The following is a 21,479-nucleotide window of genomic DNA, read 5'->3' as shown; positions in this document are numbered from 1 at the left end:
TCCTTACTTTGTTTTTCTAGCTAATTTGTGGCACTGGGTCAATGAAGCTTGCGGCCGCCTAAGTGGAAATAAGGTAAATTTAAAAGTCTTAAGTGCCTCCTTTAAGTACTGTTAACAATTTGGGGGAATTCCCTCATGGTCCAGTGGTTAGGACTCGGCGCTTTCACTGTCAGGGCCCGGGTTCCATGCCTGGTCGGGGAACTAAGATCCCACAAAGCCGAGTGCACGAGGCCAAAAAAAAAAAAAAAAAATTGGCTGATATAACTATTATTAGTCAAATATTGAGTCAAATTGTGAATGGGTACTTCGTTGAGAGGATGGAACCTCAAATCCCAGGATTGATCCCCACAGAGTAACCCAAAGCCCAAGTCAGTGCTCATCCTAAATGCTGTTTTCTTTGTATTTCATTCCATTTCTGTCATCTCTCTGCCCATGTATTATTTATATTATTATTTTAGTGCCAATCTCTATTGCCTAGGACAGATTCCTAGGAGGGAAGAGCAGTCACATTCCTGTACTCTGTAGTTATTTTGGTGGCTTTTAATTTTGGTATAACTTTAGAATTGTAGGAAAGCAGTGAGATAGTACAAAAAACTTCCACCTGCCCTATACTCAGATCCACCGATTGTTTATATTTTCACATTGCTTTATTATTTGCTATCTGTACGTTTGTATATGCATATGTATATTTTTTCTCTTGAACCATTTTTTTAAAGTTTATTTATTTAATTTATTTATTTTTTGGCTGCGTTGGGTCTTTGTTGCTGCGCACGGCTTTCTCTAGTTATGGCTAGTGGGGGCTACTCTTCGTTGCGGTGCACGGCCTTCTCATTGCGGTGGATTCTCTTGTTGCAGAGCACGGGCTCTAGGCGTGCGGGCTTCAGTAGCTGTTGCTCACGGGCTCTAGAGCACAGTCTCAGTAGCTGTGGCGCATGGACTTACCTGCTCCCCGGCATGTGGGATCTTCCCGGACCAGGGCTCGAACCTGTGTCCCCTGCATTGGCAGGTGGATTCTTAACCACTGTGCTACCAGGGAAGCCCTCTTGAACCATTTTAGAGTGTGTGGCAGACATCATGTTCCTCTACCCTTAAATACTCATGTGAATTTCTTAAGAACCAGGATATTCTCTTATATAACCATAGTACCTTTATCAAAATCAAAAAATTTAGTAGTGGTACAATACTATTATATATCAATAATTTACATTTGATCTTAAAATTTCATTAATTATCCCATTATATCCTTTAGGTCTAGGTTCTTAGGTGTAAAGATATATACATTTTTTAAATTTATTTTTTTTTATTTTTGGCTGTGTTGGGTCTTCGTTGCTGCATGCAAGCTTTCTCTAGTTGCGGCGAGGGGGGGCTACTCTTCGTTGCGGTGCTCGGGCTTCTCATTGTGGTGGCTTCTCTTGTTGCGGAGCACGGGCTCTAGGCACGCGGCCGTCAGTAGTTGTGGCTTGCGACCTCAGTAGTTGTGGCGCACGGGCTTAGTTGCTCTGTGGCATGTGGGATCTTCCTGGACCAGGGCTCAAACCTGTGTCCACTGCATTGGCAGGCGGATTCTTAACCACTGTGCCACCAGGGAAGTCCCTAAAGACATACAAATTGTAAACCTTGAGCTCATACTGATTTCTCCGATTCTGGTCCCAACACTACAGGATTTATTGTAGTCTTTCTTTAGCTGTATTTGAATCTTCCCTTCTCCAGCAGTAAGAAACCCGGCTCCGATTATTCTCAGTATATTTACTCAGTTCCAGAATACACAGAAAGTAGTTTCAGAATCCCTAAGCCATACCACAGCGAAAAGCAAAGCTACTAACCAGAGTTCAATATTTGTTTACAGGGTTTTTTCAAAATTTAGATTGAGGGTATAGGCAAAATCCTGTGTTCTAAAGTTATTTGGGTCAGCTCTCCCCCTGGCTTCAGTGTAAACATGCTATCCCATTGGAAATGCAGTTAGATTCATCTGATTCTGGTTGTACTCTATCTGAGGGTTCTCCCCACCCCCTAATCTTAAATAACCCAAATAAAGCGACATAGTGAGTATTCCATCTGTACTTGTTATGGTGGAAATAATTACTCTAAGCACCATTTTCAGCCACGTTTAGCAGACCCATGTTCTAACATCGCTGGATTAATGCACTGCCTTCTGAATTTGAATCAGCAGGAGTCCTCAGGCAGCAATCTTAGCTGCACTCGTGTGGAAGCCCCTAGTCAGCGTGAAATCTGTGAGGGTGTCTTACTGCTGACTCTGGAACAGAAGATGTTTTCTGAAGATATGTGCTGTCCTGACAGTGGAGGTGCGTGTGCAGGTGGCGGTCCCTGTGTGCTGGGAGAAGATGCCGGGATGCTCACCCTGGTCAGCGAGATTGAGGGGGACCCCTTCAGGCAGATTCCCACGGAAGACGAATACGTGGACAGGCCCCCCCGGACCCCAGACTCTATATTATTCTTCACTCAGCCTGGAAGCACATCCACACCGCCTTTCCCTGAACCCCTGGAGGTGGGAGAGAATGACAGTCTAAGCCAGTGCTTCACTGGGACAGAGAGCTTGGTGGATTCCGAAAGCTGCCACTTCGCCGAGCCTCTGTGCAGGACTGACTGGATTCCTATGTCCTCCGAAAAGTACTTGCAAAGAGAAGTGGAGGGTGGCAATTGCCCCCACTGGGCAGCCAGCGCCAACTCTGCAGATGGCTGTGCAGGCTGCAGGAGCCCTGCTGGGGAGGACCGGGAACCCCTGATGGGTTGCCCCCAAAGTGGACCCTTGCCCCAGAGCGCCTATGGCATGGGCCTTCCTCCCGAAGCAGCTGATGGGGCAGAGGCGGGAGGCCAGCCCACGGATGGGGCTGAAGCACGGCTTCCCAGCTCCACGAGGGGAGGTCCTGGCTCTGGAGGCCCTTCCGGTGAGCAGCCACCTGCATCAGGTAAGTGACTCTGCTGCTTTCTCCCTTCTGAGCAAAAAGGCCTGGTCTCTGTGCAGTATCTGGGGACAAGTGTCATGTGCCGTTCAGGAAAGAGGGACAGTAACGTGGGAAAAGTTCAGCTCGAGCATTTCCTCCTGATAAGCCTCTTTACAGGCTGGGTTTTGAGTCAGTCCACATGTTGGGTTTGTGGATTGTACCCCTGGGGCTCTCTCTCTTGGTTTATACGTGCCCCATGCCCTTTTGCATTCAGGCTTCTCACAATGGGATTAGACCTCAAATCCCCGCATTGACCCCTGAAGACAATGCCAACATTGACCACAGGACTGGCTGAAGGCAAGGCGTTCCCTCAGATTTCCGGGTTTGGGTTTTTTCTATAAAGCGACCTAGGCCTCAAATTTCCCCCTAAAAAAGCTGTTATAAATTTCAGGACAAGAAACAAAATTGTTTAGTTAATCGTTGATTAATTAATATTTATTGAGTGTAGCTTGTTGATTCTGGGCCAGATTAATGAGGCAGTGGCTGTCCTTTGATGCTTTTTATGAGAAGCCCCTTTTATAAACACTGCATAGGATATATTTATGGAACCAGGAGGATGGCTTTACAATTTAAAATCATTATAGAGATTTATTGCTGCACCACTGCTTGAGCGTGAATAGCCCACCAGTTGTAATATTATAACTTTTCTGCGAAGGTAGAACAATCCTCTGTTTTATTATGTAGTTACAGGGAACTTTTCTGCTGATGGTGAGGGCTTTCTCTGGTTCCGGGGATTATTTGCTGTATTATGGGAAGGGGGTGGTCAGGGATCTCTGAGAATGTTCTGAAAGCTATAGACCCTCTCTCCAGAAAAATGAATATATGCATATGTACTATTTAAGGGGCTTCACAGAATCCTCCCAAACTCTAAAACCACAAAGCCCGTTCACGGACCACCTTTATCCTGGGATGCTTTTCTTTTTCTTTCCTGCCTCTTTAGTTAGACCGCCACCGGGTCTAGCAGCTGGTCTTTGAATTATTTTATAACCGTGAGGTAGCTCAGTCGGGCCCTAAATGGAGACTGTTTTGCCCCATGCTAATGGTGGCTCCTGCCTTATTGGGTAGAACTATGAATTTGAATCTGTTCTCCAAGGTCTGTGGTTTTGCTGCAACTACACAGATTCACTGAGGTGTAAATTCTCTCTCAGTTCTCAGTCCAACTGAAAGGAGGAGGTGGGCTTGGGGATATTTTCCAAAGAACTGATGTGTTTTTCCTCCAGAAGACTGCAACTTATTTTTTCAAAGATTTTAAGTAATTTCCGTGTCTAAAAGTTTGGCTCTATGGTTCGTTTGTATTGTTCTCTTTTCTGCGGGTTAATTTTCTTCCCACTGGTTGCACACACAGAGAGAACACGAGTATTTGGGGGTGTGGGGAGGAGGGAGGCGGAACCTCAGTTTGGCAGCTGCCACGTCTTGTGACGCTGCCAGGGGACAGACCTGTTTTTCAGTTGCTAACATCAGGAAGGTGATGTTTGCTGCTGTGTGAAAGGCAGCAGCAGTTCTTGGAAGAACAGCACTGGCCAAAGTGAAGGAGATCAATTTTTTCGTTGTGTCAGGAAACCAAAAAGGCGGATCCGAGCTCTCCTATAAGGAGTTAAAGCAGTGCCCATCTCTGCTTTTTTTATCTTTTTTTGTTCTCCAGCACTAGACATCTAGGCATGGAAAGAAGAAGAAGAAAAAAAAAAAGCGTGTCATCAACTAAGTGGTATTAATTTGCAAAAAGTTGACACTGCTTTTCCTGTCTTGATCTGGTGCTCAGCCGTGTAAAACACCCGTAGAGAGTTGCCAGCAAGGGGGCCAAATTCATGTTCACCTGAGGAGTAGCAGCCGCCAGGCTGATTTTTGAGGCTGTGCAGGTCTCTCCATAATTACTTCTACATAAACAGGCCTTCTGATTCCTGGTCAAAATAGCACCTTCTCATTATTGCTTTTTTTTGGTCATAGTTTATCTTCTATAAAATGTGTGAAAGAGGATGGAGCTTGGGTGGGGTTAATTCTACATGATCTCCTGAAAGCCACTGTGCTCTCAGGACTTGAGGAAGGTGACCTTTTTATTGGCTTTTGGATTTTTATATGTGAGTATTTAAGACGAAAAAAACTTACAACCAAATCAAGTGGTTTCTGCAGAAATGACAGGGTTGGGCGCCACCTAAGTAGGGAAAAGTATCTCCTTTGCACCCAGCTTCCTTTTGAAGAGGATGATTGTTCTTCAAACAGCTCCACGAGCCTATCTTTCAAAAATAATACCCGACGCTAAGTCGGTGTTAGCAGTGTCACAGCTCTTAAAGCACAAGGAGGGTTATCAGTAAAAACCAATGAAAGGGGAAAACATACTTGTGGTTTTGTTTTGCATAACCATGTCTTGATTTACGTCTTAAATTATCCTGATGACATGACGGTGGTTACCTTGGTTATAAGCCCTTTCACCTGGAGTTTGGAGAATTCTGTGTCTAGAAAATGATGTCACGTGAAGAAACAACTTCTTATGATTAATGTATCACTAGTTGGCCTGTGACTTGCTTCTGGCTCCTGAGATCACTTAATTGGTTCAGACATTCTGAACTGGAGAGAGGTGTTTGTTCCCAGGGCCCACAACGATTCTTCATGAGCACCAGCTACATGATTCTCTATCAAGTCTTTATTGAGGGTCCACTGAGACACAGAGACTTGGAAAAGCTTGGAAAACAAGTAGGGATTGGTGCTAGGGAATGGACAACACAAAAAGAATCAATAATTTGAGAAAGCAATGCCCTCCATGGCCAGCCCCCCTAACCTGCAGCCTCTTCACCTGCTCACCCACCTAAGTCTGGCCAACGCCAGCCTCAGCCATTTTTAGTGTGAATCTCTCACTTTCCGGCTTCTGCACTGTAACAGGCCTCCCCAGGTGTGGCCACCCTGTCCCCGCACGGTCCCCTTTTCCAGAGCACCCAGCTCCTCCTGACCTTCAAGTCCCAGCTCAAATGCTGCTTCCTAAACCAGGGATGCACGTTGGCTGCCTGGGTGGCCACTCTCCCCTTCCATGCCCTCGGCAGCCCCTCGTAATTCGTCTTGGCATCTTTCTCACCGAGCCCAGCACACTCATACCTTTATCAACAGCCATCTTCAGGCAGCCACGAACAGTTAGTTGGTAGGAATTGCCGTGACCTTCACCACTCCCGATCTTTCTAGTCTCTCCCATGGCAGCTTATTCACAGTATAAATGAATAAATGTTCATAAGCTCATTCATTCATTCATTCATTCCTCCATCCATCCAGTCATGAATAACTAAAGGGATAAGAGCCCATAGCTTCCTGTTTGTTCCCTAACTCACTCTCAGCCTCCTACCTCTTCGGTCTGTTCAGGGGAGCAGGGGGCCAGGTAGGGGATGGAAGGATGGCCGCTAGCTGTCCTGGGCAGACTTAGGTGTCCTGGGCAGAGGAGGCAGAGATGGCAGAAAAAAGGATGCGCTGGTCCATCCAAGTGGCATAGACGTACCTAGGCTAATGCCTGGGAGCCAAGGGCACTGGAGGATTAGGGTACATGCCTGACTCCCACATCCCCCACCCTTGGTCTCCCATCCCTGGGCCCCACCCCGTCCTGAAATGACTATTCTTGGCCATCCACTTCCATCCTGAAAGACAGATAAACATTCTCTTACCTCAGTTTTCTTCCCCTTCCTCCCCACCCCCTGAGCAAAGGACAGTCCTCTGTTTCTAACTTTCTTCTCTCTCCTGTTGCAATGCCATCCACTAACTTGTGTTTGACTTTTAGCTAAGTATCATAAGGGCAGGTATTAGCTCACAGATTCTATAAGTTAAAAATATTTTTTAATTCAGTTATTTGGTAATAAAATTCAGCATTCATTGATGCTAAAGGTCAATGCATTATTTCAAAATATAAGAAAAATTTGTTCACTATATCTTTTAGTTTAGCCCTACTTCCCTTCCTTCTCTTCTAATTTTGGAAGGGTTTCATTTGTCAGCCATTCTAAGTAATTTTCAAGCATGATTCAGAATGGAACTATTAAATACTGTTTCCCTTCCCATATCATCATAGACCCAGTTTCTTCCAAATGCCTGAAACAGATCTTGCATTTCCATAAAAAGGAAAATCACATGAGAAGCATATGGGTTAAATATAAAATAAGTTTTTAAAAAATTCCAAAAGAACCCAATATAGCCTGGGTAATTTGAGTGGATTTGTGTATATTTTTAGTTCTTTTCCTTGGAAGAAAATCTACATGACAATTGGGTGATATTATTTGCTATAGTTCTTGTGATTTAATATTCATACATTATACATTTTAAACAACATAATAAGCCTTTGAGAAGACAAGTATGCATTACCTTGCTTAAAAAATGTAAATTGTGTCAAGGATTGAGTTCTTAAAAGGAATTTTGTTCTCTCTGCCGGAGAAATAGGGATTCCACGGGGCCTGCTATGCAAAGCAGGGACTTAGCAAACTATAAACATCTTTCTGGTCATGATGAGATACTTCATTTATTCATTGTTTCTGTTGACTTAAAATGCTATTTTTAACTCTCTCAAGTGACCCGAAAATTCTTCCAGGTAAGTTACGTTAAATATTAATGTTAAGCCAACCAACCCATTTTAAATGTTAGAAACTCTTCAGATTTTCTAATTTAATAAAAACTCTCATGTCATGCTAATTCTCAAATCATCCTTTTGGGTAGCCTTCACATAGAAGTCTATCAATCCCCTTGTGTTCAGAGACACATTAAGCCTGTTCTGACATCCTGAAGGTTGCATTTTTATCAATGACATTATAGGTATTAGTTACCAGGTGCTGGCTAAGTGCTTCGTGTAGGTATTACCTTCCCACTTCCTCACAGGAATCCTATGGGCAAGTTCCTCGCCCAGGACCACACAGCGAGTCAGCGATGAAACCATGACTCAGCTCTCTGATTCTGAAGCCTTTGCCTTCAACCATGGCACTGTCTCCCCATAAATCAGTGCCAATGTTGCTGATTTCATTTGTTTACCATGTGCTGGGGAATCCTCAGTGTGCTGTAGAATAAGGGCAAACTCGGGCTGGGATCATTGGCTCCTCAGGCTGAGCGCAGGGCAGTGGCCAGGCCAGGCCCAGAAGATTCCATGGGAAGGGGCGCTAGTGTCTGTGCAGGAGGTGATGGCTACTTTGACCTCTGAGTCCCCTTTCTTCTGCCAGTTGTCTCAGGAAGTTACTGTTTTCACTGTCACCGGTTCTTTTGGAAGGAAAGCTCTTTCTTCCACATGCCTCCAACCCCATCTTTTTTTGAAAGTAAAATAAAACTAAAATAAATGCCAGAGGCAGCTTGCTGGGGAAAGCTGGCGGAAAGCCAGCTCCGGAGAGTAGGGAAGAGGGAAGTGACGGGCCTGGCTTTGCTCGTATTCCCAGAGGTCTGTGGACTAATGGGACCTATGAAAGCCTTGAGCCTTCTTAAGGCATCTTGGACAAGCCTCATGCACCCCATCCCTCCCTTTCCACATTCCCCCCTTAACCAGCCACCAGCAAGGGAGAAGGTCTCCCCTGACATCAGAACGTCCTGGGGTTTCCTTGGCTCTCAGTGGAGAGGGCTACCCCTTCTGGGCATGTACCAACTGCGGAAACCCCGGCAACCATGCTGATGAGGGGGCCCGCAGCACCCACCTTGCTGACATGGGGTCCTTTTGACTTGCCATCCCAGGGCCTTGCCCTCTCAGGTCCGTTCACGCAACCGTGTAAAACCCTCTGAAAGGCAGAAAGCTGATTTCAAGGAACGATTGTTTGTAAACAAGGACAGTTCAGGACTGAGGCGTAATACAGGGTAAGGATATTACCAGCTCATTCAAAACCTTGACCTACTCTAGTGCTACATTCAACTAGCTGCTGACTTGCACGATGAGAAATGAGATGGTGGGGGATTTGTGTAGAATTACATAGATGAGTGTTCAAACCAGAGACAGTCAGAATGATGGATTATTTCAGCAAAGAAAAGAAAAGTTGGTTAGATTGCTAGAGGTAAGTGCCCTTTCAGTCTTCAAGGTATTTTGAAGTCCTTCAACAAGACAGGGGTGGAAAGATAACATGACCGCTCAGTACGTTTCCTGAATCTCGTTACCTGAGGAGTTGCATGAGCACAAACATTACATTCTGGGAGTAATAATGCCAGCATTGCACCTATGAGAAATTCTGTGCTATTTCCCAAGCATTTTCAAATCCACTGTCTCGTCTGACCTTATGCCATCCTGCTGGCTATTCACACATTCATTCATTCATTCATTTATCATATGCCTGGTCTGGGCGGCTGCACGCTGCCAGGCTAGCTGGGCTTGAAAATTGATGCTCATTTCATAAAGAGCAGACCGAGTTGTTAGGTAGTTTGTCCCAACTCCACAGCTAGTGGAGGCCGAGCCAGGGCAGGACCAGAGCTTTCAGGGTCCTGCACTCTCCTCTGTCCCAACCCCGTTTCTGTCCCTCCTGTACTCGGGCAGCCACTGAAACCACCACCCTTTTAGTCACCAGTCATGCTCTTCAGAGAGTGAAACACCACTCTAAGCTGCTAAAACCTCTTTGCTATTGAAGTTGAGACAGGTGAGACTAGGATGCCATGGATGTTAGTAGATTACTTGCAGGTGAGTCTGTATTGTGATGAGGCTGGAGAAAGAAGCCTGGACAGCTTTCATCCCTGAAGCCATGTCAGTCAGTAGAGGGGGAAAAAGAAGCAAGCCTGGAATGCTCACATGCGGAGGAACTGCGAGCTGGTGTTTGTAATGCAGCCAGCCTGGCACAGAGGGAGCACGCAGTAAATTCTGGATTTGAGGGGTTCCATCACTATTAGTATTATAATAGCGATCTAGCTTAATCTTAATCTAGCTTCACTTAACCATAGATTAGCCCACATCCCCCTAACCTCTGTAGAGTGACCTGACGGAAGCCGACAGCACACTGATTACTCACAACTAATGGGTCACTCTAGGACACCCCGGACCTTCTGCTCCCGCCCAGAGAATGGCCGCGCTTACTAAAATCCATAGATCTGCCCAGTCTTATGAGTGTGAGCTGATCCTGTTGTAATTTAAAACGTTAACTGTTGCATTAACTGGTTAAAAAAGAAAAAATGAAGTTGATAAGCATGAGAATTATTTCTATGAACTATTAAGTGCTTCAGGAAGATTCAGAGAATGAGCTGCTAAAATCTTTTTGCTGTTGAAGTTGAGAGGGTGAGGTGATGAAAGGTTGAGGCAATAAAACTCTAGAAGGATTCTGCACTTAGACTGCTTGGCAACTGGCTTGGTTCTCATTTCACTTTAAAGAAACCAAAACGAGATCGGAGGCAAAGCCTGACAGGTATAACTGATACAGTCAGCAGACCTTTTCTCAAAGGGACAAGCCTCAGTTCTCTATCAGAAAGTGGGTGTTGAAAGTTTTATAGCAGGTGGCAAGTGGCTTGAACACCAGGGAAACATATCATAGAGTCCACGTTTTAGGAGCACCGGTGGGTAGCCTCTGCAACTCAGAGTTTTACCGAACGTTGAGTTCTTTATCAGTAGAGAAAATTAGATCGGCAAATGTGTCTGCAATATTGAAACATGTCCAACTTATAAGATGTTACCTCCAAAAATAGTAGCATTAAATTAGAGTATCAGTGAGGGGGGGAGGGGGAAACAGAGCAGCACTCCTTATAGCTGTCTGCCATCTGCTACAAAGTTTCCAGAGCCCAGTGAAGAGTGAATATATGAAGCTCCTTGTGCAAAAATTAGTAAGAATTTCAAGATGATGACAACAGAACGTTAAACAAGCACGGGGCCCTTCTGAGCACAGGGCCCTGTGCGACTGCACAAGTCACATGCCCCTGAAGATGGCTCTGCTGTCACTTACTGTTACTGGCAAATAAGTAGAGCTTTTTAAAGTTTTGTCTGTACCAGTTTACTACTCTCATAAAAGTCAGTGTGAATGGAACAGACTTGGACTTGATCGAAGGTAGTTTTTGTCATTAATTGTACTTTCGATGAAGAAACACATGAAGAATAAAATTGAGAATCTCATACTCTTTCTAGGTAGCTTTTCTTTACATCCTATTTGTCAGGAGTTGAAAGGCCTTTTTTTGGTCCTCCCCTCCCTACTGTGCCCCCCGCAAGAATAATACTCTTGATCCAGTCTGTGGATCGAAGAATTATGAAATGCTTAAATATATTTCTTAGGAAAAAGGGTTTGAGTTCCATTTTGGAAAAAAAATAGAAAATAAGGATATCGATCCTATAGAATATATCAGAAATATATTGTTGACCATGAGGTAAAGGCATGGAATGAAATTTCATTTTTTTTTTTTTTGGTTTTTTGGCTGCATGGCATGTGGGATCTTAGTTCCCTGACCAGGGATCAAACCCATGCCCCTTATGTTGGAAGCGTGGAGTCTTAACCACTGGACTGCCAGGGAAGTCCCCTGGAATGAAATTCTTAAGAAGAAAAGTTTAACACAAAATCTTGATGTGTAAGATAATGGTTTAAAAAAAATGGGTTTTTATCTGAGTTCAGACAAACTGAAGATTCTGATGAGGAAGGTAAACAACAATGGAGGCATGATGATGATTTGTTGGAAAATAAAATTTTAAATGATGGAGAAATTATATATACCATGACATAAATAGATAAATCCATATGAAGAGGACAAAAAAGATATTAAATTCAAGACCATAAATCAATCACGCAGTGGCTAGCACTGCCCTGTGTGTAGGTTTACAAGATACTGAGAAACAACAGAACCATGTTGTTCTTCAATGTTGTAATAATAAAAAGCTAAAGGAATTATACCAAGAAAAAAATCATACTTTAAAGCAACTTAAATTTGCTGCTCTTATTAAATAACCATGGTATTTTTTTATTTTTTATTTTTAAACAGTACATTTTAAATTGGAATATGGTTTATGGTACACACATATTATTTTTGATTTCTCACTTTGACTTTTTCTGTTAACTAGTGATCCCTCAACTAGGAAGACTTCTCCTGTGTTAGTTATTACGCTCATGCATGCTGCTGCTGCTACAGTAGAGACCTTATATCAGCTCTCAGTTAGCAGTTGTTGAGTTACTTGAAAAAGTCATTTACAAGTTCACCTCTTCAACATCTTTTTAAACTTAAAACATATAACTTGCATTCACACATTGATTTTTTAGTATAGGGACATATGTGTTGGCTGAATATGGTTTCCTGAGCCTTTTTCACGTTAACCACACCATCTTAACTTCCAGGCATAGCGAGTCTGAATGCAAACTCCTTCTGCATTTTTAAAGTCTTTTTCATTTTTTCTTTTAACAGCTGCCTGGTCCACGCCACCACACACCAGTCCAGCAGCTTGCTGATGTCTTTCGTTTTGCGTTTAGTGGCTCACATTTATTTGGGTCCTTGCAAAGCATTGTTTTCTTAGAAACATTTGCCTTTTTTTCACACTTACTTACATTTCGCAACTTTACATAAAGACAGACCTTGGAGATACTGCAGGTTCAGTTCCAGACCACCGCAATAAAGCAAACACCACAATAAAGTGAGTCACACGAATTTTTTTGGTTTCCCAGTGCATATAAAGTTATGTTTACACTATACTGTAGTCTATTAAGTGTGCAATGGCATGTGTAAAAAAATAATGTACATACTCAGTTTAAAAATACTTTATTGCCGGGCTTCCCTGGTGGCGCAGTGGTTGAGAGTCCGCCTGCCGATGTAGGGGACACGGGTTCGTGCCCCGGTCCGGGAAGATCCCACATGCTGCAGAGTGGCTGGGCCCGTGAGCCATGGCCGCTGAGCCTGCGCATCCGGAGGCTGTGCTCCGCAACAGGGGAGGCCCCAACAGTGAGAGGCCCGCGTACCGCAAAAAAACAAAAAAAAACAAAAAAAAACAAAAGAAAACTTTATTGCCAAAAATGCTAACCATCATCTGACAATGCAGGGTTGCCACAGACCTTCAACTTGTAAAAAACGCAGTATTTTCAAAGCACAATAAACCCAAGAGCAAGAAGACAAGGTACACTTGTATTTCATTAGATTTCCTAATAGGTTCAACTAGTTAAAAACAGACTTAAGAACTAACTTGGTAACTGGTGAGAGCAGAAAGACATAGGCATAATAGAGAGTAGACCTGTAGCATAGAGTATGCTCGATGTTATGAACACCTATGTTTTTTAAAAATTTTTATTTTATATTGGAGGATAGTTGATTCACAATGTTGTGTTAGTTTCAGGTGTACAGCAAAGTGATTCAGTTATACATATATCTATTCTTTTTCAAATTCTTTCCCAATTTAGGTTATTGCGAACGTTGAGTAGAGTTACATATGCTATACAGGTCTCTGTTGGTTATCTATTTTAAATGTAGTAGTGTGTATATGTCAATCCCAAACCCCCAATTTATCCCCCTCTCCACCTTTCCCCTTTGGTAACCTTAAGTTTGTTTTCTAAGTCTGAGTCTATTTCTGTTTTGTAAACAAGTTCATTTAACTTCACTTAGTATGATAATCTCTAGGTCCATCCATGTTGCTGCAAATGGCATTATTTCATTCTTTTTAATGGCTGAGTAATATTCTGTTGTATATATGTACCACAATGGATTTTCTTTATCCATTCATCTGTTGACGGACATTTAGGTTGTTTCCATGTCTTGGCTCTTGTAAACAGCACTGCAATGAACATTGGGGTGCATGTATCCTTTCCAACCATAGTTTTCTCTGGATATATGCCCAGGAATGGGATTGTGGGATCATGTCTGTGTATTTTAGAGGGAATGGAGAACATGGGTCAATCTGACTAGTTAGTGAATGGAATACTAGCTGTACTTGCCCAAGTCGCTTGGGGGAATTAATAGGCAAATAAATCCCTGCCACCACCCATCTAGGAACACCCCCAATACAACTGCCAACGGGAGAAGGAGCGTGAGTCACAAATCCTCCCTTGTGACTTTCAACTTGTTGCTCATATTTGAAATCTCTATTTTCATTGAAATCCCTGTAATGGGCCACTGTGCTTGTCTCAGGATCTCTGAAGGTACCCTGTGGGTGCAGGGAAGGCTCCTGGTATTTCCTGTATGCTGTTGGTATTTCAGTGAGACCATCCAAAATATGCCTTCCACATTTGGGAGAAATCTCTTCATGGAGAGTAATGACAGAAACGAGTTTATCTGTATAAGTTATTATTAAGCTTTGTCACAACAGAGAAGAAAAAAAAAAGATGAGGTTAATAGTGAGGCACTGTTTTTATGTTCACCTTCCCTGGTCAGACTGAAAGATTCTGCTGGTGATGCTGAGTGTTGGGGCATTTCTGCATCTGCTTGGTTTGTGGCATTTATTTTCACCTGGGTCATTTGTAGAGCATCAGTCTTTGACATAGGAGAATAAGAGGTAGTAGGTTTCCTAACATTTGTTGAACTTTCTATTTGTTTTTCAAAAGGCCCACTAATTAAAGGCTGGCTAAATCCAGTCACCCACAAAAAGTGATGACAGAACCCCCTGAGGACAAAACACCTCCCAGGGATCGAAGGAAAGAGTGATTTGTAAGATTGTTTTTGTTTGGTTGGTTGGCTTTTCTCCATTTTAGTCTTGTGAATCTCTCTTTTTTCTAGGAGTTTGAAAAAATGTTAAGGAAATTAATTTCTGCTAAATACTGAGCCCGGGTGGCCCCATGGCCCACCAGGGCTGAGCTTAGGGACCTCTCCAGGGAGGGTGAAAAGATGTGAAAGAGTCTGGTCAGAGAGGAGGCTGAGCTGCTGTGGGCTCCAGGGTCCTAACAGGCCGCAACCTTCGCTCCAGCCTTTGCTTCCCTTCCTGATGCATTTGACCATTGCCGAACCACTGGCTGTGTTTGCTGCGTTATCCATCACGTGCGCACACCCTTTTGCAACATCTGAATCCCGTCCGTGATTCTGCGATGCGGGCGGGCTCTCCTGCCAGTGTCCCCCGAGGTCATTGTCGCCAACGACAAAACCTGAGGATGGCCCACTGTCTTGCTTCTCTTCCCTCGTCTTCTTTCTCTCTCCCTCCCTTTTTCCTTCCTCCACCTCAGTCAGGCCCGGTGAGACGGCAAAGGAAGGAACCACGGGGAGTGCCCCATGCATTTTAGGGGACGGGTGGGTGAGGAAGGGCCGCCCGTGAGAGGGCCGGGGCGCCAGCGCCCCTCCATGCATTGGGAAACTTTCCTCTCACAAGACCAAGTTCTCGCCCAGAACTGATGACTCACCCTCTGCGTGTTCTCTCTTCCTCTCCCCTTGTAGGAAATGTGACTGGAAACAGTAACTCCACGTTTATTTCCAGCGGGCAGGTGATGAATTTCAAGGGCGACATCATCGTGGTCTACGTCAGTCAGAACTCGCAGGAGGGTCCGGCAGGGCCGGGCGGCTGCGCGGGGGAGCCGGTGGGCCGCCCGGTGCAGGAGGAGAGCCCGCCGTGCTGCGACTCGTTCGCCGGCCTCGGGCCGCGCTTCCCGGACACGTGCGCCGGCCTCGAGGTGGGCCCGGGGCTGCAGGAGCGAGGCGCCCCCGGGCCCGACAAGGCCTCGCGGCCGGTGCAGGAGCAGGGGGAGGCCGAGGCCGGCGCGCCCGAGACGCGGCGCTGAGCAGCCGAGAACCCGCTGCGGTTGCAGCCGGGCGGGCGCGGAGCTGCGGGCCTTGCAGCCCGCCCTCCGCGCCGCGCACATCGGGAGCCGCGTCCCCAGCTGACGACGCCGCCGCGCACCCGTGCCTGGGCGGGACTGAGGGCGGGGCCTGGGATGGGGCGGGGCCGTGGCCCCAGAGGTGTGCCGTTGAGCCCCTCCGTTCGGTACACCTGCGTCAAATGACCGGACGTTCTTTATCCATCTTGTTCTAAATAGAATCGGGGACTTTAAAAACAAGCAAACAGAAGTACATTTGTTATTACTACTCACTTCCATCCACGGTCACGTGTCTACTAATTGCACAGGTACACGTTGCTCTCTTCTGTTACTCCACTTTTTACCTCCTTCTAGTTTTTCTTCTTCCACTTCCACCTCCCATTATTAGTTCGTCAGTAGTTTGTCTCTTTACGACATCTGTTTTTATGGCCGTCCTGTTCTATTTGGATCTGTATCCCTTCCCCCACCCCGTCCTCCATGTTTGATATTTGTATTTCACTGTCTCTCATAACGTTTCTCTTGATATTGTCCGCCCTTTTTTCTTTTTACTATTTCACGATTTTCTTGAAAGGTCTCGTAAGGGTGACGGTCTTCTTTATATGTTTTCTTTTGGTCCCTTCTCACAAGTAGATGACTGTGTTTTGGTGATGGCGGGGGCGGGGAGAGGTGAGGAGTCTGTACTAAGCACTTTTGGAAGAAGGCTAGAAATGTGAAGCCTGGGGGGAGGCTCAGAGAACAAGAGGAGGGACTTTTAGCTTTCGAAAACTTTTCTGAGTTCTCAGTTTTCTAAAGGAAGGAAAAGGGGAAATCCCATTTTCACCCTGAATGTTTTTTAAGTTTGTGTCAATTTCTAGGCAGCACTAGGTTGCAATTCGTGTCTGCCTCCTTTACTCCATCTCAAAATGGTTCATTTCCCCCGGGTGAATGTAGTACCCTTCCCAGCAGAGCCACTCAGGTACTTGGGAAACTAAATCTCAAAAATCCAAGTTGCTGCACTTGGCATTCTTATTCTTGATGTGTCCCTGGAAAAGGTGTGGAAAATGAGTAGGACATGGGATGGCCTGCACACACGGTGAAAGGAAGGTGCCAGGAAAGTTCAAGAAAGGAATAATAAAGTTGTGCATTTGTTTTCTTTCTAAACAAGAATAGCATAAATGTGTTTAGGCAGTAGGCACCATTTTCTTCCTAAAAAATCGTGTATCTGTAATTTAGCCTTGTAGAAGTGGAAAACATTCTTATTATTTTCCATGCGTTTACATTAAAAACCCAAATCCTTATATTGTGAACTTAAGAAAACTTATCATAGAGGTGCTTTTCTCTTAGCATCAGTGCTCTTGTGAGGAAACATACAATGTGAGTCAGAGTGAAAGGAATTACCTAGGATGTTTCATCTGTTGTGGCCAGTGAGCATTTGTTCTCCTCAAATACTAAAGTTAAAATATCTAAGCACATTAAAATTAATTTTGCAGATCTGGTTGGTTTTAAAAGTGGTGATAGCAGTCACTGTCCAGACTTTAATGGCCACAAATGCCCAGCTGAAGGGAATGAATGATCGTTGATCACTGGTTTCTCCCTGTCGGTTGCAGGTCTCTTGGAAATGCTAGAATAGTAGCCATCAATTATGACTTTTAATGGAGAAGCAGAGGTGGTTCTATAATTTATGGGGCTTCTTAGCTGACAAGAAAAACTGCAGGAAATAACTGTGTTGCCAGGATGATCCGTTGGTGGGAATTTACTGTCTGTGCTGCCCTTTTAGTTCACATCCATCCAAAGAGAGATGTTATAAAAATGGAAGAAGCCGTTAAACCTTTTGACATATTAAACAAAGTATAGTTCACAAAGGAGAAGGCTGAGCTAAAGACCCAAGTTTCTACTGTGACTGTCATCATCTCACTAATACTTTCCTTTTCTTTCCTATAAAAAGGCACTAATTTTTGACATTTTCCCAAACTAGAGATAACATAAGGATGCTACAGTGAATGTTAAAGTATTTTGAGATCCTTAAATAAAAAGTGCTAAATAAATACATAAGAATCTACTTTCAGAAAAAGGTAGTATTCTTTCCCATGCTGATCCCTACTAATTCTATATTGATCCAAAAACAATTAAATGATAGGAGGTATATAGCAAATATAGGTCTGTGTCTGTGTATTATAGAGATGTATATGACAAATGTAAACAGAATGAAATGAAGACAATAATGAAAAACTGGGGAATGTGATAAAGAGATTATTAAACATATTTGATGATAAAAAATTTTTTTCACGGCTTATTTAAACAAAGCTTTTTGTGAAATAATGATCTGACTTCTTTCTGATCTCTATGATGTACTGTGGTATCAAATGTTGGTTATATGGTGTCACTGGTGGAAACCTCAACAAGAGTTGGGACAGAAAGTGCCTTTTTTTAATAATATATCTACCATTGATCTCATAAGTAAAATTCTTTAAAATGTAGGTTGGCTAGGCAGTGAAAGAGTTGAAACGGAAACGGAGTCTAGTGTTTTCTACCCACACCTAATTCAGCTGTCAGAAGTAGGAAGAATTAATTTCTTCTCTCTGCCTGCAAGCACAAAGAGTAGTTTGAATGTGAGGTATTGGAACCTTCCTATGGCAAAGGAAAAGAGGGCTCTTGCTGTGTAACAAGCTACCCCAAAACTCAGTGGTTTAAAACAATCACCATTGATTTAGCTCCCAGCCTTGTGGGTTGGCTCAGCTTGGTTGGTTCATTAGGCCTGGAGGAGCCCAGCTGGGCTTGCTGACCTGCGTGCAGTCTGCAAGCTGACTGGCTCGGGGAAGGTTGGCTGGACTGAACCCTGTCCACGCGGTCCCTCATCCTCCCAGCAGGCTGCCCTGGCCTTCTTCTCATGGTGGTGCCTGGGTTCTGAGAGCAAACAAAACCATATCAGGCTTTTTGAGACCTAGGCTTGAACTGGTGTGCTGTCATTTCTGCCACATTCTGTTGGCCAAAGTAAGACACAGGGTAGCCAGATTGAAGGGGTGAGTACACAGAGTTGCAGGGTGACACTGAGAGAGTGGTAGATACAAGGAGGGGAGAATGGGGCCCTTTTGCCATCTCCATCACAGGAACATTGTTCATAATCAAATGGTGCTGGGGAGAGTGCAGCTGGGAGCAGGAGAGGAACGTTTCCCAGCCCCCAGTAAGTGCTTCCTTCTCTGGTGACCAGATGCCTTTGATGCAGAGTACAGTCAGTTCCTACAAATGAGTACTGAGGTTCCTTCCAAAGCCAAACATCCATGATGAGGGAACTGGGTCTATGGTACTACTGCATTCCGTTGGCACAGATCATGGAAAAGTGACGATTTGTAAAATCAAGAAAACTGGTGAGATACTTTGGGTAGAAGAACCTGCTACATAAACAGATGAACGATGTCATGTTCACCCTTTAGGCTGATTCAACAAACAAACTCTTTATGGTTGGGTACTGGGCAAAAGGGTGAGCTTGAGCAGAAGTACTGTCTTTGGTGGAAGAGGCATAATTTTGACATGTTTGCCCTTTGACCGTCTCTGATGGCACATGACTCTCCTTGGCCATCTGCTTTGGGGAGCCCTGGGGTGCTCTGGGCATGAGTTGCCTAACCTTTTGTACGAAAGGGTAAATCAAAGTCCTAAACGTTCGGTTGGTGAGTCATCATTTTTATTTAATGTGCTTTTGATGCTTGGGCCCCGAGCATCCTTGAGAAAGGAGATGAAGATAGCTGCAGAGTCCCAGGGAGTCTGGGATGTCCTAGATTTCTGGGGAAGACTGTGGATATTGCTGTGCTCCAGGGCATAAGGATGGGTTATCTATGGAATTCCTGACTCCCCAGGGCTATGCTGGTGAAGAGACTACTTTGCAACTACTAAAGCCTTTCCAAAAATAGGTGGGTAGGATTTCCCTGCTAGCACAGTGGTTAAGAATCTGCCTGCCAATGCAGGGGACACGGGTCCGAGCCCTGGTCTGGGAAGATCCCACATGCCGCAGTGCAGCTAAGCCTGTGCGCCACAACTACTGAGCCTGTGCTCTACAGCTCACGAGCCACAACTACTGAGCCTACATGCCACAACTACTGAGCCCGCGTGCCACAACTATTGAAGCCTGTGCACCTAGAGCCCATGCTCCGCAACAAGAGAAGCCACTGCAGTGAGAAGCCCGCGCCCCACAACGAAGAGTAGCCCCCACTCGCCACAATTAGACAAAGCCCACGTGCAGCAACAAAGACCCAATGCAGCCAAAAATAAATAAATAAATAAATTTATTTAAAAAAAAATAGGTGGGTATCTGAAATTGAGCAGGGGTGGGGTCAGCAGTGGGCACAAGCATGTAAGGTGGTATCACTGAAGCCAAGCTCAGAAGTGCAGGGGAGCCACATGTTCTGGAAACCCTGGACCAATGCTCCCATGGCAGCTCCTGCTATGGAGCTGAATTAATATAATGAAATGGGTTATTCCTTCCTTCATAACTTTATTTAGTTTAAAAGAATTCCTTAACCCTTTCAGCCTACATTATGACTTGATATCACTGTTTATAGTGAAAATTTCTCTAAAAACCTTTTAGTATAGCAATAGCTGTATTTATAATTTAGACTCTTTAAATATTATAGCATAATACCCTTGAGATCCATCCAAGCTATTGGGTACATCAGCAGTTAGTTCATTTTTATTGCTGAGTAGTATTCTGTTGTATGGATGTACCACCGCTTATTCACCCACACTTGGATTCTTTCCGGCTTGAGGCAATTACAAATAAAGCTGCTATAACAATTTGTGTGGACATGTGTTTTCATTTCTCTTGGGTAAATACCCAGGTGTGGAATTGTGGGATCATATGGTAAATATATATTTAACTCTATAAGAAACTGAAATTATTTTCCAAAGTGGCTGTACCATTTTACATTCCCTTCATTTCATCAGCAGTGAAGGAGAGTTCCAGTTGCTCCATATCCTTAGCAGCACTCGGTAGCATCAGTTGTTGATTTATTTTAATTTTAGCCGTTCTAATAGATGTCATTGTGACTTTAACTGAGCATCTTTTCATATGTTTATTTGGCCATCTTTATCTCTTATTTGGTGAAGTGTGTGTTTGAATCTTTTGCCTATATTTTAATTGGTTTGGTTATTTTCTTATTGTGTTTTGAAAGTTCTTTATATATTCTGAATATGAGAATATATAGGTTTTTAGGGCCTTTTATTTCAATGACAAAGAAACCATGGAAAAATACATATTTAAAGCTTTTAGAGCATTCTGAAAGTATATTTAATACCGTTAGTAAAAAAGTAAAGATGTCGCAATTTTTCATTTTATTAAAAAATTAAGGTTCAGGATATGTATAGCAGTAACATTTTTTCAGAGTAAATGTTTCTACAATAAAACCTCTCTTCACAGTGGGACTCGCAGTGGCAGGGCCCAGAGCCGTCGCTTGCTCTGTGGGCTGCTATGTCCTATAAGGCTTTATGGACTACATCAGTCACGCTTCTAGGGAGCACATTCACCCATGGAAACTGTGAGTTTTGTGTTTTACATGCTGGTATAAATGTCTTTATTTGGTTGGAAACGTGGAGTGTTTTTCTATTGATATTTTCTGATTTCGTCATTTTATATATTAATAATATTATAATAATGAGGTGCTGGGAGAGGGAAACCATGAAAACAAACTCCAAATGCCACCGTCACCTATGTCTGGAAATAGAGGGAGCTGGTAGCCACGGGATAGACTTTGTTATCATGGGCAAGGTCGTTTGGTCTTACGAAGTTAAGGCCAGTTGGTATCTGTTGGCTGGAGTGTGATGGGATCCGTTGTGCCCTGACAGAAATGCTCCACAGTTGCCCTTGGTCTGCAGAACTAGTGGAGGGGAGGGGAGTAAGGCCGGGCTGCATGGAGACGTTCCACGCTCAGGAGCTCTGGGAAGGGCTAGGAGC

At 44.1% G+C, this 21,479-nt stretch overlaps 1 protein-coding gene across 3 annotated transcripts in view; it reads left to right on the top strand.

Annotated features, from left to right (window-relative positions):
- TNFRSF11A (TNF receptor superfamily member 11a) overlaps positions 1-21,105 on the top strand; it is a 62,324-nt gene extending 41,219 nt beyond the window's left edge. The window contains exons 8-10 of one of the 3 annotated variants that reach the window (XM_067698898.1): positions 21-73; positions 2,168-2,927; positions 20,946-21,105. In XM_067698898.1, the coding sequence (XP_067554999.1) occupies positions 21-73; positions 2,168-2,927; positions 20,946-21,007 (875 nt within the window). In that variant the 3' untranslated portion in view covers positions 21,008-21,105. Of the gene's footprint in view, positions 1-20; positions 74-2,167; positions 2,928-15,182; positions 17,816-20,945 lie in introns of those variants that run through there. The other 2 variants (XM_067698897.1, XM_067698896.1) reach the window with 2 other exon arrangements.
- Positions 21,106-21,479: the final 374 nt, after the last annotated feature.

Source organism: Pseudorca crassidens, chromosome 12, assembly GCF_039906515.1.
Source record: "Pseudorca crassidens isolate mPseCra1 chromosome 12, mPseCra1.hap1, whole genome shotgun sequence".
Lineage (NCBI taxonomy): Eukaryota > Metazoa > Chordata > Mammalia > Artiodactyla > Delphinidae > Pseudorca > Pseudorca crassidens.
This window is presented reverse-complemented; position numbering and strand designations above follow the sequence as displayed.